We start from the raw sequence: 13,634 nt of genomic DNA, 5'->3' as shown, positions 1-13,634 counted from the left end.
CAAAAACAGCCGTTTCGATCCAAATTTGTCATGCTCGCCCGTTTTCTCCATACAAGGCGTGCACAATGGCAGTACAGATGCATGCTGGATAGTTTAGGTAATACTACTGGGCCACTACAAAGACAGAGTTCTATTTTGCCTACAGTGTGGGTTGGAGTTTTTGTATTGGAAATAAAAGCCCCCGGGTATTGTAATGCATATCCCCGCATCTAGACGAACACATTTGAAAACTAAAAGGGCCAATAAGCCTCTGTTTAACTCCCCCTTTTCACAACACTATAATAAATTGCACACGACTATCCAACAGCGCTCTGCATGGCGGCAGCTCAGTAGCAACAACAAACAAGAATATGGCTAAAATGCAAGCATGTCTTACCTATTTGAAGACAAAAAAAGGACAATCATCTTCACTAGTGTAGACTTCGAATTTTAGAAAATTTCACTATTATTGTAAAGACAAAATTGCAAATTCGTTTTTTTGCCATGTTAACGCCTCCTCTGTCAACAGTTTGTTTTTCCGTTCCAATAGCGCCTTATTCAACATTTAGGGGTGCTACAGCACCCTCAACCCCCCACTTCCCATGCCACTGTTTCCTGTTGATTTTCAGTCACTTCCTGTTAATTTTGGGGCATTTACATGTCACTTCCTGTAAATGAAGTAACCTGTAAATGCCCTAAATTGAACAGGAAGTGACCTGTTAATGGGAAATCTGGCTGTATGTGGCTCTAGTTTCAGTGCCATTGACAGCACTAGAGGTCCAATCCAGTCAAAATCAATAGGACGCCCAGCGGCGTCAATGGCAGCCAGTAAGCTAACAGACTATTTAAATGGACGATTTTGTTGACAACCTGTTGGTTCCTTTATTCAAAATTTTTTGTAAAGGGAACCTCGGACTTAAACACTTGTAGGCTGTAATAAGCCACAATTGTTCTCTTTTGCTCAAGTATGTTATTATAAGCACATAAAATATTGCCATTGATTTAAAAATCTCTAATATTTAGTACATGTTTTTTTTTAATTGAATTTATTGTCATTTGTCATCATCATCATCAACATCATCATCATCATCATCAGCATTGACCTATGGCGGGAGTCATGTTTTTAAGCGCGCAAAGGACGCTCGAGGTGATGACGTAGACTGTCACTCAACAAATACTACTAACCTGTTACTGCAATTCCTTCAACGCGGCGAGACGTCCAACACAGGTGCTCATCGGTTAAAAGTGGCAAGTACTTAGTATTTGTGTTTTTATTGAGTCTTTTATTCCCTTTTCATTGCCTCAAAATGCATGCGTTTCCCTCTCATACTTTTTAGCATTGGGTTTTCTTGTGGTAGCTTTAAAGCAGATTGTTGATCTGTTGACGACATTAGCCACGTAGGATATTTAAACCACCCCTATTTGATATTACTACATTTAAGTATTTTCTTAAGGCATCTTAAGTATTTTCTGTCTGTATGCATCTAAACAAAACAAGCTGAAAGCGCACAGTTGTACGTTGGTTGTCAAATTTGACTCTTGTAGCACGTTTCGCTGGTGTAACACATTTTGGCAGAACACCGTTTTTTTCCCTAGTCTTGTCTCGTCTTTGCTGTTCAGTTCGCTTTTGCTGCTTGTTTCGTGAAATATCGACAGTGCCGTCATGCTCATTAATGTTCCTCTTGAGTTCAAATTGAAAGGTTGAACAGATGATGTTGCTGACTCGCTAGACTCATACTCTGGAAGCCTGGTAGCGTAACCATGTGACTTCACCGCCCTGCGACGTCAACAACAATGGCGACCGCCTAGTTAAACTAATTTTACAAGTTGTATAAAAACGAAAACATCAAGAGGGGTTTCAATATCAAATTATTTTAACTCATAATAATGTTTATCCATAGACTTCACTATTGTTTATCTTTTAAGAACTACAAGTCTTTCTATCCTTGGATCCTTTTAAAACAGTGACTTTTTAAAACGATATATCGATTCTCAGCGGGTAGCATATCGATGGCCTTTTTAGGCAAGAAACTATCGTGATAGATCACCTTTTTGATATATTGTCATGCCCCTAATACAAAGTGATGCTTACCTATCCATGAATGGAGGAAAATGCGTTGAAACTTTGCTCATGCAAATAATGAACTTGTCATTCATCTCTTTTTTCTTCAGGTTTGTGATCTGATTTGCAGCAAGATCGAAAAGTTCTTGGTGATGCTAGGGGAATAATTTGTAAAAGTTACAATGAAATCTTTTTACAACACAAGTTATGAGTATCATTTATGTTAACCTATTTTTCATATTTATATTATAACTGTAATAAAAACCATATTGGGGAAAATCCCATACATTTTCAACGCCAGTCATGTTCTTCAGCATAAGCCCAATGATCTCAGCAGCGGCAGAATAGACTTCTTTATACTTTACAAAAGTAAGGTTGTTGGTGAGGGACTTTATGTACCTGTAAAAGAAATACAGTAGGATCAAAGATGATCAGTCTTTGGTTTACAAAATAAATTATTCACTATTTCCAATTATGCAGGTTTACCTATCATACTGAATCCCACAGGAGGCATCATAAGCAGAGAGGTTGTTGGCTAGGATGATTCCAAGCAATTGAAGTCCAATAGAGTTGTCTTTACTTTCTGGGTCCGTGCCACAGAAGCGCTCATATATCAGACTTAAAACAGACAATAAGTTAAAATATCAGTCATTTTTAAAGTTGCTAAACACTAAAATATTTGCACTACAAAAGGAGTAGAATCCGCAATTGTGCATTTTAAAATGTCTTCAGGACCACCAACCTGTGAGGCACATAGAGGCAGTCTTTCCAGCACTCTACCAGCGTGCGGATGATTTCCAGATTATGACGAAACACAGATCTTTTTTGATGAAAGCTATGCTTCATCAGGAACTCTAACAGCCGATTAGCGAGCACCTCATCCTTGACGTTACCCTGCGAGAAGAAAATATGGTTACAAATGTCACAATGTTCTTGAGCGACCATTTACAATGGTATTATTACAATAAACACAAGTAAAAATAATAAATTATACGACCTTGGGTCTTGCTACGCTTGTCCAAGACAGTACAGTAACCACAATATCCACAACCATAAAATGGATGCCCTCTCCTCCGTTGCTTCCGGATACAACAAGCTGAAGAAGAGGCCCCAGCCAGTGCTTGGCATATGGTCTGAAGACCTGTAGATAATGTTAAAATAATAGATAACATAAAAACGTAAAAAAGAGCAAAATACATGCCATGAATCTTAAATATGTGCCATATTTTTCGCACCATAGGTCGCACCAGCCAAAATATGCACAATGAAGAAGAAACAAAATATATAAGTCGCACCGGAGTAGTGCTGCAAAGATTAATCGATGAACTCGAGTAATTGGATAATTAGATTAGAAAAAAAGATAAGAAATAAATTTTGCTGCTTCGAGTATTCATTTAATTAAAGTGGCATTTTAATGGTTTACTTTGAAAATGATTGCATTTAGTCTTATTGATTTGGGTGGATACAATACCCTCTAGTGGCAAAAGTGAATACGACATAACTCATTTCATATGGCTGAATCAAGCTGCTCACTGTTAACGCCAACAAGTTTTTGTTTTAGCAAATGTTTTTTTAGTGCATTTGAAATTTTGTTTATAGGTATATTTAGCCATTTTTTTGTGGGAATATGTGTTTGAACCATTTGTTCAGAGCTTTGTAAAAAAACAGCATTTTATAGCATTTAAGCTAGCGAACTTTTGCAATGTAAGTTAATTGCTCTTTTGTTGTACTTAGATCCTCTTTTTTTTTTTTTTAATACCATTTGTGGCTCAGCTCAGGTATTTCAATTTTTTTATGTTATTATCCGATTACTCGATTATTTGAACAAAGTAGTTCATTGATTAATCGCTAGTTGCAGCCTTACACCGGAGTATAAGTTGCATTTTCGGAAGAAATTTATTTGATAAAATCCAACACCAGGAACAGACATGTCATCTTGAAAGACAATTTTAAATAAAAATAGAATAGAAAACAACAGGCTGAATAAGTGTTGAGAAGGTGTTAACATATCATAGCTATTAGGAGTCATTCAGATCACTATAGCATATAGAACATGCAAAGAAGTTTACCAAACCACGAGTGTCAAACTCTCTCCAAACTTTCTTCCTGCTGCTCGGTTACTGTTTTTGGCTGCATATTTCACTACTTGCAGCTTTTAATCAGCACAATATGATTTTCTTTTCGGTGCCATTTTGTTCATCCCTTCTCAGTTGCTTTTATAAGTTACCGCTAATGTTGAAACACAGGCCTTGTGCTCCCTCTTGCTAATAATGTGTTAATAATTCCACACACAAGTTGCTCCAGGGTATTAGTAGAAATAGTCGCACTCACGGCCAAACTATGAAAAAAACAAACTGTGATTTATAGTCCAAAAATAAGGTAATCATATCTGATTCAGTAATACCAGTGGTGGATGATCTACTACCTTTTTTTGTTCTTAAGTAAAGGTACAGATGCAGGGAAAAAAATACTTGATAGTACAAGTATCTACGAAAAAAATACTCAAGTTCAAAAGTAGTTGCTTAAAAATTTAGAAGTAAAAAGTAAACATTTTCTCCCGATAAATGTGATATACTGTATATATTTTATAACAATGAGCAGCAGGATAGAAAAAGTAATAAAACTGACTGCACTGTAAATAGGAACTAAACAAGCTAAAAATAAAAGTCCAAAACCTGTTTTAATGGCGTATTGCAATCAACTATCAGGTGCATACTCCCACCTAATGTACAAGAGTTTGCAGCAAATAGCTTATTTTTCTGTTAATTGGTTGTTTTGTGGAATATCCTAGAATGATTTCCTGACCCGTGTATTGATAACCGTTGTATCGCCAGCATTTGAAGGTGTGCTGTTCTCACTGTTGTTTTTTATTGGTCAATGTCTTGTTCACCTCCCTTACCTTGCTTGTACTCTTCGTACGACCTCTAGTGCTTAATAATCATACGGAGATTATTAATTGTGTTCGATGCATGAAAACGAAACTATGAATTCACAATGAGAGGAAAAACAATCAAACAAAAGTAACGTTTAACGCAGGCGACAATTTGAAAAGTAGTGGAGTAAAAAGCACTTCATTTGTCGTCAAGTAAAGTACACATACACAAAAAAAATACTTAAGTACAGTTAAAAAGTATTTTTACTCCGTTACATTCCACCTCTGAGTAATACTGACCATCAGCATAACGCAACAAAATATACCAACTAAGAAATTATGCTACAATGATGAATACAGTGCAATATATAATGTTACATTGAACTCACAAGTCAAGTATACTCTTATTTACCTCCTCTGTGTTGATGATTAGCTTTGAAATGAAAAGCCTTATATTCAGCGGTGTGGCTGTATTAATCAGCTTTCCATGTAGAAATTTCATCCACGGAGGAAGGTCACTAGGCACAATACCCTATTTCATCGACAAAAAGGAGTGCTGTTACAAATGCAGTGCCAGTGCCATTATTTACAATGTTACGTATTGACCTGTTCAATTTTGGGAGTTATGTTGTTCCTTTGCATATGACCGATGAGCGCCGTCATGTTTGCCATACATTCATGCTGATTTAGCTCATCCATTTCCAGGTCTACTGCTGCTTCTGGGGAATAAGGTGCCTCCTCGTTCTGTCACAGGCATAATATACAAACTGGGGAATAAGATCATGTGAAGGATATGAGACAAAAACAACAACAACAACACAACTCACCACTTTTGTTACAGTGCGTTTCTCTTCTGCAGGTTTCTGAGAGCTGTAGGAAAAGCTTTGAACGCCAGTGGAGAAATCAAACTGACTCATCTCTTCGCTCAGACTGCTGTCAGCCATGTAGGACTGGGAGGACAAATATACTGGTGCCTCTTCAGACACCAAAAAAAAAAGCCAAAATCAAATTAAATGCAATGCTAACATTTTGTTGCTATAATACATACATATGTCACTACAAAATAAATACCAGTAATTTTCGGACTATTACACACGACTTTTTTCCTCCTCATTTTGAATCCTGCGGCTTATAGCCCCGTGCGGATTACTTGTTGATTTATTTGGGTTAATAGGTAACACTTTATTTGACAACGGCGACATAAGACTGTCATTAGACCGTCATAATTATGACATGACACTGTCATGAGCATTAATGAATGCTTATGACAGATGTCATTAAGTGTAATACGGCAAATATTGTCGCTAACTCCATTTATGTTGAACTTGGATCTTTTTCAAAAGTGAGATAATTTGCCGGATGACACTAAATGACATTTGTCATAAGCACTGATTAATGCTCATGACAGTGTCATGTCATAATTATTACGGTCTAATGAGAGTCTTATGACACTATTGTCAAAGTGTTTGATAAAGTGTGATCAATATCTTTTGGTGTAAATATCCCATAATACAGTGAGGACAGCTGCGGCTTATAGTCCGGTGTGGTTTATCTAAGAACAAAAGCAGTTTTGTGCAAAATTTGGTGGGTGGCGGTTTATACTTCGAAAATTACAGTACTCTGATACAGTTCAAGTTAAATACCTCCGTTCTCTTCGCTCACTTCTTTTCGTATCATAGTATATTTTTTCTTTCTCTCGAGAGGGACCTGCATTGACAAGCACGTCAAGAATGAAGTGTTGCCTGATATCAGTTTTCTAACAAAAACAACAACAACTACAAAATATTACCTCAATGACAACCGGGAAGTTGTACATCCTTTCAATGTCAATGATATTTTCCAAAATGAATTGGTTCTGGGAAAGTAAAAAAAAAAAAAAAAAAAAAAAAGACAAAGTTGAATACTTATTTGTGATACATGATTGACAAGGACAGCTTTGTTGGATTTGTACAGTTTGACCTCACCTTTTCCGGTTTATCACTGAAGAGGAATCCATTATAAAATTTGAGCTCATTAAAGCTGCAGCTGATGGCAGCGATGGCGCAGTTATATGCAGCACAGTGGAACTGTCTCCTGAGCTCAAGGAACTGAGTCTCGCCAGCCATGTTTTCAGTGAATGTTTCAAAACATGTTCTAAAAAATTGTTGAAAATATTCTTCATTACTTACACAAAAACACTTAATCATGAAAATTTAGGGGTGTTCCTACTTGAGTAATTTCTTAGACAGCTCGTTCCCTTCTGTATTGTCTGCACCACAGAAAGCTGAATTGATGCGTGATTCCTTAGAATAAACTTCCTCTTTGGGTAGCCGGGAGTACAGGAGTTCCATCAGCTTGAAGCAGCCATTCTTCTTTAACAACTGCATCTCAAATGCTGATTCACTTGCCTGAAATTAGGGACACACAGAAGTGGTATCTTCTGACCTCACAGTAAAGCTAAATTTAAGCTGTCAGCTGATTAAACTGTGAATAATGGGCCAAAAAAAAAACATCACTGTACATACATTATCATTAGATATAGTTTCAGCCGAGATAATAGCAGCATGATTAAAAAGAAAAATTCCCAAGTCAAACCTTGGTGAAGCGACTGAGAAGCAAGGCCATGATGTCCTTAACATTTGCCACAAAGAAGTCAATGAGTGCCTTGGTGCTACAGTGACAGGCGAGAGGTAGCAGAACTCTCTCCATCATGCCTTGAAGCACACTGCTTCTTGGCACATCACCCTGCTGGATCACTCCATATACTGTACTCAGCAGCTTTAACTGCCGTTCACTACTTGGCCTGATTGCGCACACACACACACAAAAAAAAAAAACAAATACAGACAAACATTTTGAATGCAGATAAATACAGTGGTACCTCTACATACGAAGTTAATTCGTTCCAGGACCTTGTAAGTCGAAATGGTTATATGTCGAGCAGGATTTTCCCATAAGAATTCATCGTAATTCCATTAATTCGTTCCACAGCCCAAAAACCAGCATTAAATCCTTAATAAATACTGTTGGTACCATTGTAAATGGCAAGTACACATAGCAAAACAAAAAAATTAGAAATAAAAATTGGAATAATAATATTAATAATTCCTGCAATAATGTAATGAACCGGTTTCTAATGTGGCGGATGTGTTTTACGTGCTATACCTGATCTGGCTGATGTGACAGTGAGATCGGTGCGATAGAGATTTTACTTTCTCTTTTAATGTTCTGTTGTTCTTGGTGTCTTCTGCGGCGGACAGTAGGCGTGTTGTGTTGCACAAGTTGTGAGATAAATGATTAAAAACCTGACGAAGCCGGCAATTTTTTTGGCGATGTTACCACAATAATAATTGTCATCTTATAAAGACTGGCGAACGGAGGTGGGAGGAGGACCATCGAGATCGTTGACATTCTACGGCCGTATTGTCAAGCCAGCTCACGGACGCACAAACCAAGCTCATATTTTTCTATCATTTCCATCTCCATGGTAAGCGGCACCTTTTTCCACCACCTGCACTAACCTTATTGGAACCCATGTTGATTTCTCTCAAGAAAATCCGCCGTGCGTCCGTCTTTCGGGAAAAGAAACTGCAGCGCTGTCATAAATTGACGTATTGAGGGCATGTTGTTGGATGTAGAAACAAATGGCGAGTCAAATTTTACGTCAGATGTCGAAGCGATCGCGTGTCGAAGCGATCGTATGTCGAGGTACCATTGTAAATGATAATTCACAGTACAAATAATACACAAATAATACCTTAGCGCCATCGTGTGGCATCTCTGTGTTTCATTAATCTCATGAAACGAACAATAGAAATCAGAATATCCTGACAATATTGTGTTAGTTACCCTTTAAACAAACAATGTAAGTGTATAATATTAAATATTGTAATTATGTATTGTATTTAATATTTATACTCACCGTTTAGCAGTTCTTTGAAAGCATGTTTGAAATTGCTCTTCCATTATATGCTTTTTGTCTCGACAAAGAACTCCAGCCAGTAGTTTGAGTAGAAGTGGGCTCTGAGAAATTTCAAGGGCATCAAGCAACTATAACAGAAAACGGTTTCAATTAAAAAAGGTTTTCAAAGCCAGAAATATACAATTATTGCAAATCTGTGAACTGTCTCTATGCAGTACCTATCATTATAAATAGGGCTATAGCTATCGATTATTTAGGTAATTGATTAATCAATCAATTAGTTAGTTCGAATAATCGAGTGATCGGATTACGAGCATTTAATGCATTGCAGAATAAAGTTTAGGAGATGTAAATCAAAAACTAGTGTTTATGCCTCCAATGACTTTTATTTTGACTTGCTAAGATTGCACTTTCAAAAGAGCAAAATAAAATTTCTTAGTGTTTCTTCAAACAATGTGGAATCGCACTTTCATTTCACAAGGGCAATAAATACATTTACAACTAAATTACAATACCTGAGTTTAGCCTCAAACAGTATATCAAAAATAAACTAATAAAAGAGGATATAAGTACAACAAAAGACAATTGGCTAACTTGCATAGTAAAAGTCCGCTATCTTAAATGCGATAAAATGCCATTTAAAAAAAAAAAAAAATTTTTTTAACAAAGCTCTTAACAAATCGTTCAAACACATATTCCCACAAATCAACTTCTAAAGATACTTATGCTTAAAAAAAAAAAAAAAAAAAAAAAATTATGTTGGTCTTAACAGGGAGTAGCTGGATTTAGCCATGTTAGATGACTTATGGATGGCATATTCACTGTTGCCACTAGAAGGATTAGTTAGTTTGAATAATTGAGTAATCGAATTAGGAACATTTAATGCGTTGCAGAAAAAATTTTAGGAGATGGCTTGCTAAGATTGCCCTTTCAAAAGAGCATTAAATGCAAATACAAAATAAATTCCCAAATGTTTTTTCAATCTATCAAGAATTGCACTTTCATTTCACAAAAGCAATAAATGCATTTAAAAATAAATATATAAAAAAAATAAGATAGGATTGAAGTACAACAAAGGAACGATTGCTAACTTGTATAGCAAAAGTCCGCTACCTTAAATGCTTTTTTTTTTTTTTTTTTTTTTTTAAACAAAGCTTATAACAAATCATTCAAACACATATTCCCACAAAAAAACTGCAAAATATACCGCTAGGCTAAATTACAAATGCATAAAGAATCATATTAGCTCCAACGAAAATGCACAACAGAGTCTTAACAGAGCAGCTGGATCCAGCCATGTTAAATGAGTTAATTAAAAAAAAAATGAGGATTGCAGTACAACAAAAGAACAATTTTAAATTGCAAAGCAAAAGTCCGCTACCTTAAATGTTATAAAATGCTAACTTTGCAAGCTTTTTTCTAATCGAATTACGTGAGTTAATCGATTAATCTTGCAGCATTACACAAACCACGCATTCTCGACAGTACATTGAAGAAAGGTTAAGAAAAAAGTCATTCACATATTTCAACATTTGTGCTCGAAAAAGTGGTTGCAGTCACCTCACTCTGACATATAGCAAGTGATTGTACACCTGCTTTGCATTCTTATGTTATTATCTGGGTATGTCTGATGAAAAATCAACACTCACCTTTCTAATACAGTCCATGTAGTTGTTGCGGTGAAGGGACCCCTTTGCAAATTCATCAGACTCCATAGGAAAGTGGGTGGCCACCATGGATTCAAGTGCTTTCTCCAGCTCAGCCAGTGGCTCCTCCGGAAGGGTTGTAAAGAAAGGCAATACCAGCAGGGCTTGACTCTAGAAAGATGAGAAGAAAATAATAAAATCATAATTGGAATAAGGGACAAAGACTCTGTTTCCAGCATGCATAGTTTTTCCAGTTCTATTCGATAATAAATGTTAAATACAAAGTAACAAAGTAACTAATCACTGCCATGTCACTTTTTGGACATTGAGTAACAAATGGAGTGGTATTAGTGCATTCAGGTCAGGGCAGGAAAAGAAGTGTCATTTCTGCAACGGAATGAAATTTAACATGGAACACTAAATTAAGAAATAATGCACAGTAGACATGCCGGTTACCGGCTTCAAGGTATACCATGGTATGAATATGTCACCGTTTCAAAACCACTAAAATCTTCCGTCATACCGTTCCTGCGGTATTAGCCATCTTTTACAATGGGGCAAATAAGTATTTAGTCAACCACTCATTGTGCAAGTTCCCCCACTTGAAAATATTAAAAGAGGCCTGTAATTGTCAACATGGGTATACCTCAACCATGAGAGACAGAATGTGGGGGAAAAACACCCAGAAAATCACATTGTTTGATTTTTAAAGAATTTATTTGCAAATCATGGTGGAAAATAAGTATTTGGTCAATACCAAAAGTTCTTCTCAATACTTTGTTATGTACCCTTTGCTGGCAATAACGGAGGCCAAACGTTTTCTGTAACTCTTTACAAGCTTTTCACACACTGTTGCTGGTATTTTGGCCCATTCCTCCATACAGATCTCCTCTAGAGCAGTGATGTTTTGGGGCTGTCGTTGGGCAACACGGACTTTCAATTCCCTCCACAGATTTTCTATGGGGTTGAGATCTGGAGAGTGGCTAGGCCACTCCAGGACCTTGAAATGCTTCTTACGAAGCCACTCCTTTGTTGCCCTGGCTGCGTGTTTGGGATCATTGTCATGCTGAAAGACAGCCACTTCTCATCTTCAATGCCCTTGCTGATGGAAGGAGATTTTCACTCAAAATCTCTCGATACATGGCCCCATTCATTCTTTCCTTTACACAGATCAGTTGTCCTGGTCCCTTTGCAGAAAAATAGCCCCAAAGCATGATGTTTCCACCCCCATGCTTCACAGTGGGTATGGTGTTTTTCAGATGCAATTCAGTATTCTTTCTCCTCCAAACACGAGAACCTGTGTTTCCATCAAAAGGTTCTATTTTGGTTTCATCTGACCATAACACATTCTCCCAGTCCTCTTCTGGATCATCCAAATGCTGTCTAGCGAACCGCAGACGGGCCTGGATGTGTACTTTCTTCAGCAGGGGGACACGTCTGGTAGTGCAGGATCTGAGTCCCTGGCGGCGCATTGTGTTACTGATAGTAGCCTTTGGTACTGTGGTCCCAGCTCTCTGTAAAGGTCATTCACTAGGTCCCCCCGTGTGGTTCTGGGATTTTTGCTCACCGTTCTTGTTATCATTTTGATGCCACGGGGTGAGATCTTGCATGGAGCCCCAGATCGAGGGAGACTCGACTTCTGTTTCTCTCATGGTTGAGGTTTACCAATGTTGACGATTACAGGCCTCTCTAATCTTTTCAAGTAGGAGAACTTGCACAATTGGTAGTTGACTAAATACTTATTTGCCCCACTGTATGTCCCAAAGGTAGTAATCCCTCGCTTGCAGCTGCAGGACTTACCTCTCCCCTTCAGTTTGTTGCTCAGTGAGTCAAAGAATCATCTGTGCTACACGATGGCTGGAGGAGATAAAACACCTGAACTTTCCCCCCAATCAAAGAAAACATAGTCGTTGGTATGGGAATACTTCTGCTACAAAAAAGTTACAGACGGCCGCGGCTGAGATGAAGAGGCCCAACCGAAATGTAAAACATGTTTGCGGAGGGTGGCTGTCAGAGGAGGCAATACCTCCAATATGATTTTGCATTTACATGACCTCCCGTTGCATGGAGCCCCAGATCGAGGGAGATTATTAGTGGTCTTGTATGTCTTCCATTTTCTAATAATTGCTCCCACAGTTGATTTCTTTACACCAAGCGTTTTACCTATTGCAGATTCAGTCTTCCCAGCCTGGTGCAAGTCTACAATTTTGTCTCTGGTGTCCTTCGACAGCTCTTTGGTCTTGCCCATAGTGGAGTTTGGAGTGTGACTGACTGAGATTTTGGACAGGTGTCGTTTATACCAATAATGAGTTAAAACAGGTGCCATTAATACAGGTAACGAGTGGAGCCTCGTTAGACCTCGTTAGAAGAAGTTAGACCTCTTTGACAGCCAGAAATCTTCCTTGTTTGTAGGTGACCAAATATTTATTTTCTACTCTAATTTGGAAATAAATTCTTTAAAAATCAAACAATGTGATTTTCAGTTTTTTTTTTTCTTCTCCACATTCTGTCTCTCATGGTGGAGGTTTACCCATGTTGACAATTACAGGCCTGTCTAATCTTTTCAAGCAGGAGAACTTGCACAATTGGTGGTTGACTAAATACTTATTTGCCCCACTGTATTTACGTAAAATAAATGCTAACTGCCCGTTTTTTTTTTGTGCTTTTTACCAAGAATCGAGACTGTTTCACGTCCATATCTATAAAGAATTCAGGAATTTAAGCATTTATTCAGAAGAAATTTCAACGTAAAAAGTATTAAATGGCCCCGTGCTCCGTCAATATAATATGAAGTCTATGGCCCATAGTTAGCTAGGATAGGCTCCAGCACCTCCGCGACCCTCATGAGGATAAGCGGCATGTAAAATGAATGAATAAATGAATAGTCGTTATTTCATTTAAAAAATGAACCATCTTTACACCTTAACTTTGAGACACAAGAGAGATCTATCTTAAACAACTGCAAATAATTCCAAATGAACTGTGTCACATGGCTTTAAAGTGTCAACATTTGTACCTTGAGATTAAGTGGTAGAGACACATCCACCAGAAGTGTGGTAAAAGTCGAAAACACAGGTTTGAACCCTTCGTGGTTGACATTGGAGCACACAGATGAATCAATCTGGGGAGGGAAATTGTGACCAAGAACAAATTCTCTCTCAGGAGGCACAAAAA

General features: G+C 37.6%; 1 protein-coding gene across 1 annotated transcript in view; it reads right to left on the bottom strand.

Moving 5' to 3' along the window:
• Positions 1-13,634, bottom strand: part of prkdc (protein kinase, DNA-activated, catalytic subunit) — a 93,946-nt gene that overhangs the window by 38,666 nt on the left and 41,646 nt on the right. Inside the window, exons 38-53 of the mRNA XM_057824608.1 lie at positions 13,477-13,581; positions 10,464-10,631; positions 8,815-8,942; positions 7,488-7,695; positions 7,122-7,300; positions 6,878-7,046; positions 6,703-6,768; positions 6,557-6,620; positions 5,741-5,889; positions 5,520-5,657; positions 5,326-5,445; positions 3,039-3,182; positions 2,784-2,935; positions 2,528-2,659; positions 2,329-2,440; positions 2,072-2,196 (exon numbers count right to left, since the gene is read on the bottom strand). Of these exons, the coding sequence (XP_057680591.1) occupies positions 2,072-2,196; positions 2,329-2,440; positions 2,528-2,659; positions 2,784-2,935; positions 3,039-3,182; positions 5,326-5,445; positions 5,520-5,657; positions 5,741-5,889; positions 6,557-6,620; positions 6,703-6,768; positions 6,878-7,046; positions 7,122-7,300; positions 7,488-7,695; positions 8,815-8,942; positions 10,464-10,631; positions 13,477-13,581 (2,159 nt within the window). The remainder of the gene's footprint in view (positions 1-2,071; positions 2,197-2,328; positions 2,441-2,527; positions 2,660-2,783; positions 2,936-3,038; positions 3,183-5,325; positions 5,446-5,519; positions 5,658-5,740; positions 5,890-6,556; positions 6,621-6,702; positions 6,769-6,877; positions 7,047-7,121; positions 7,301-7,487; positions 7,696-8,814; positions 8,943-10,463; positions 10,632-13,476; positions 13,582-13,634) is intronic.

This window comes from Corythoichthys intestinalis, chromosome 20 (assembly GCF_030265065.1).
Source record: "Corythoichthys intestinalis isolate RoL2023-P3 chromosome 20, ASM3026506v1, whole genome shotgun sequence".
NCBI lineage: Eukaryota > Metazoa > Chordata > Actinopteri > Syngnathiformes > Syngnathidae > Corythoichthys > Corythoichthys intestinalis.
This window is presented reverse-complemented; position numbering and strand designations above follow the sequence as displayed.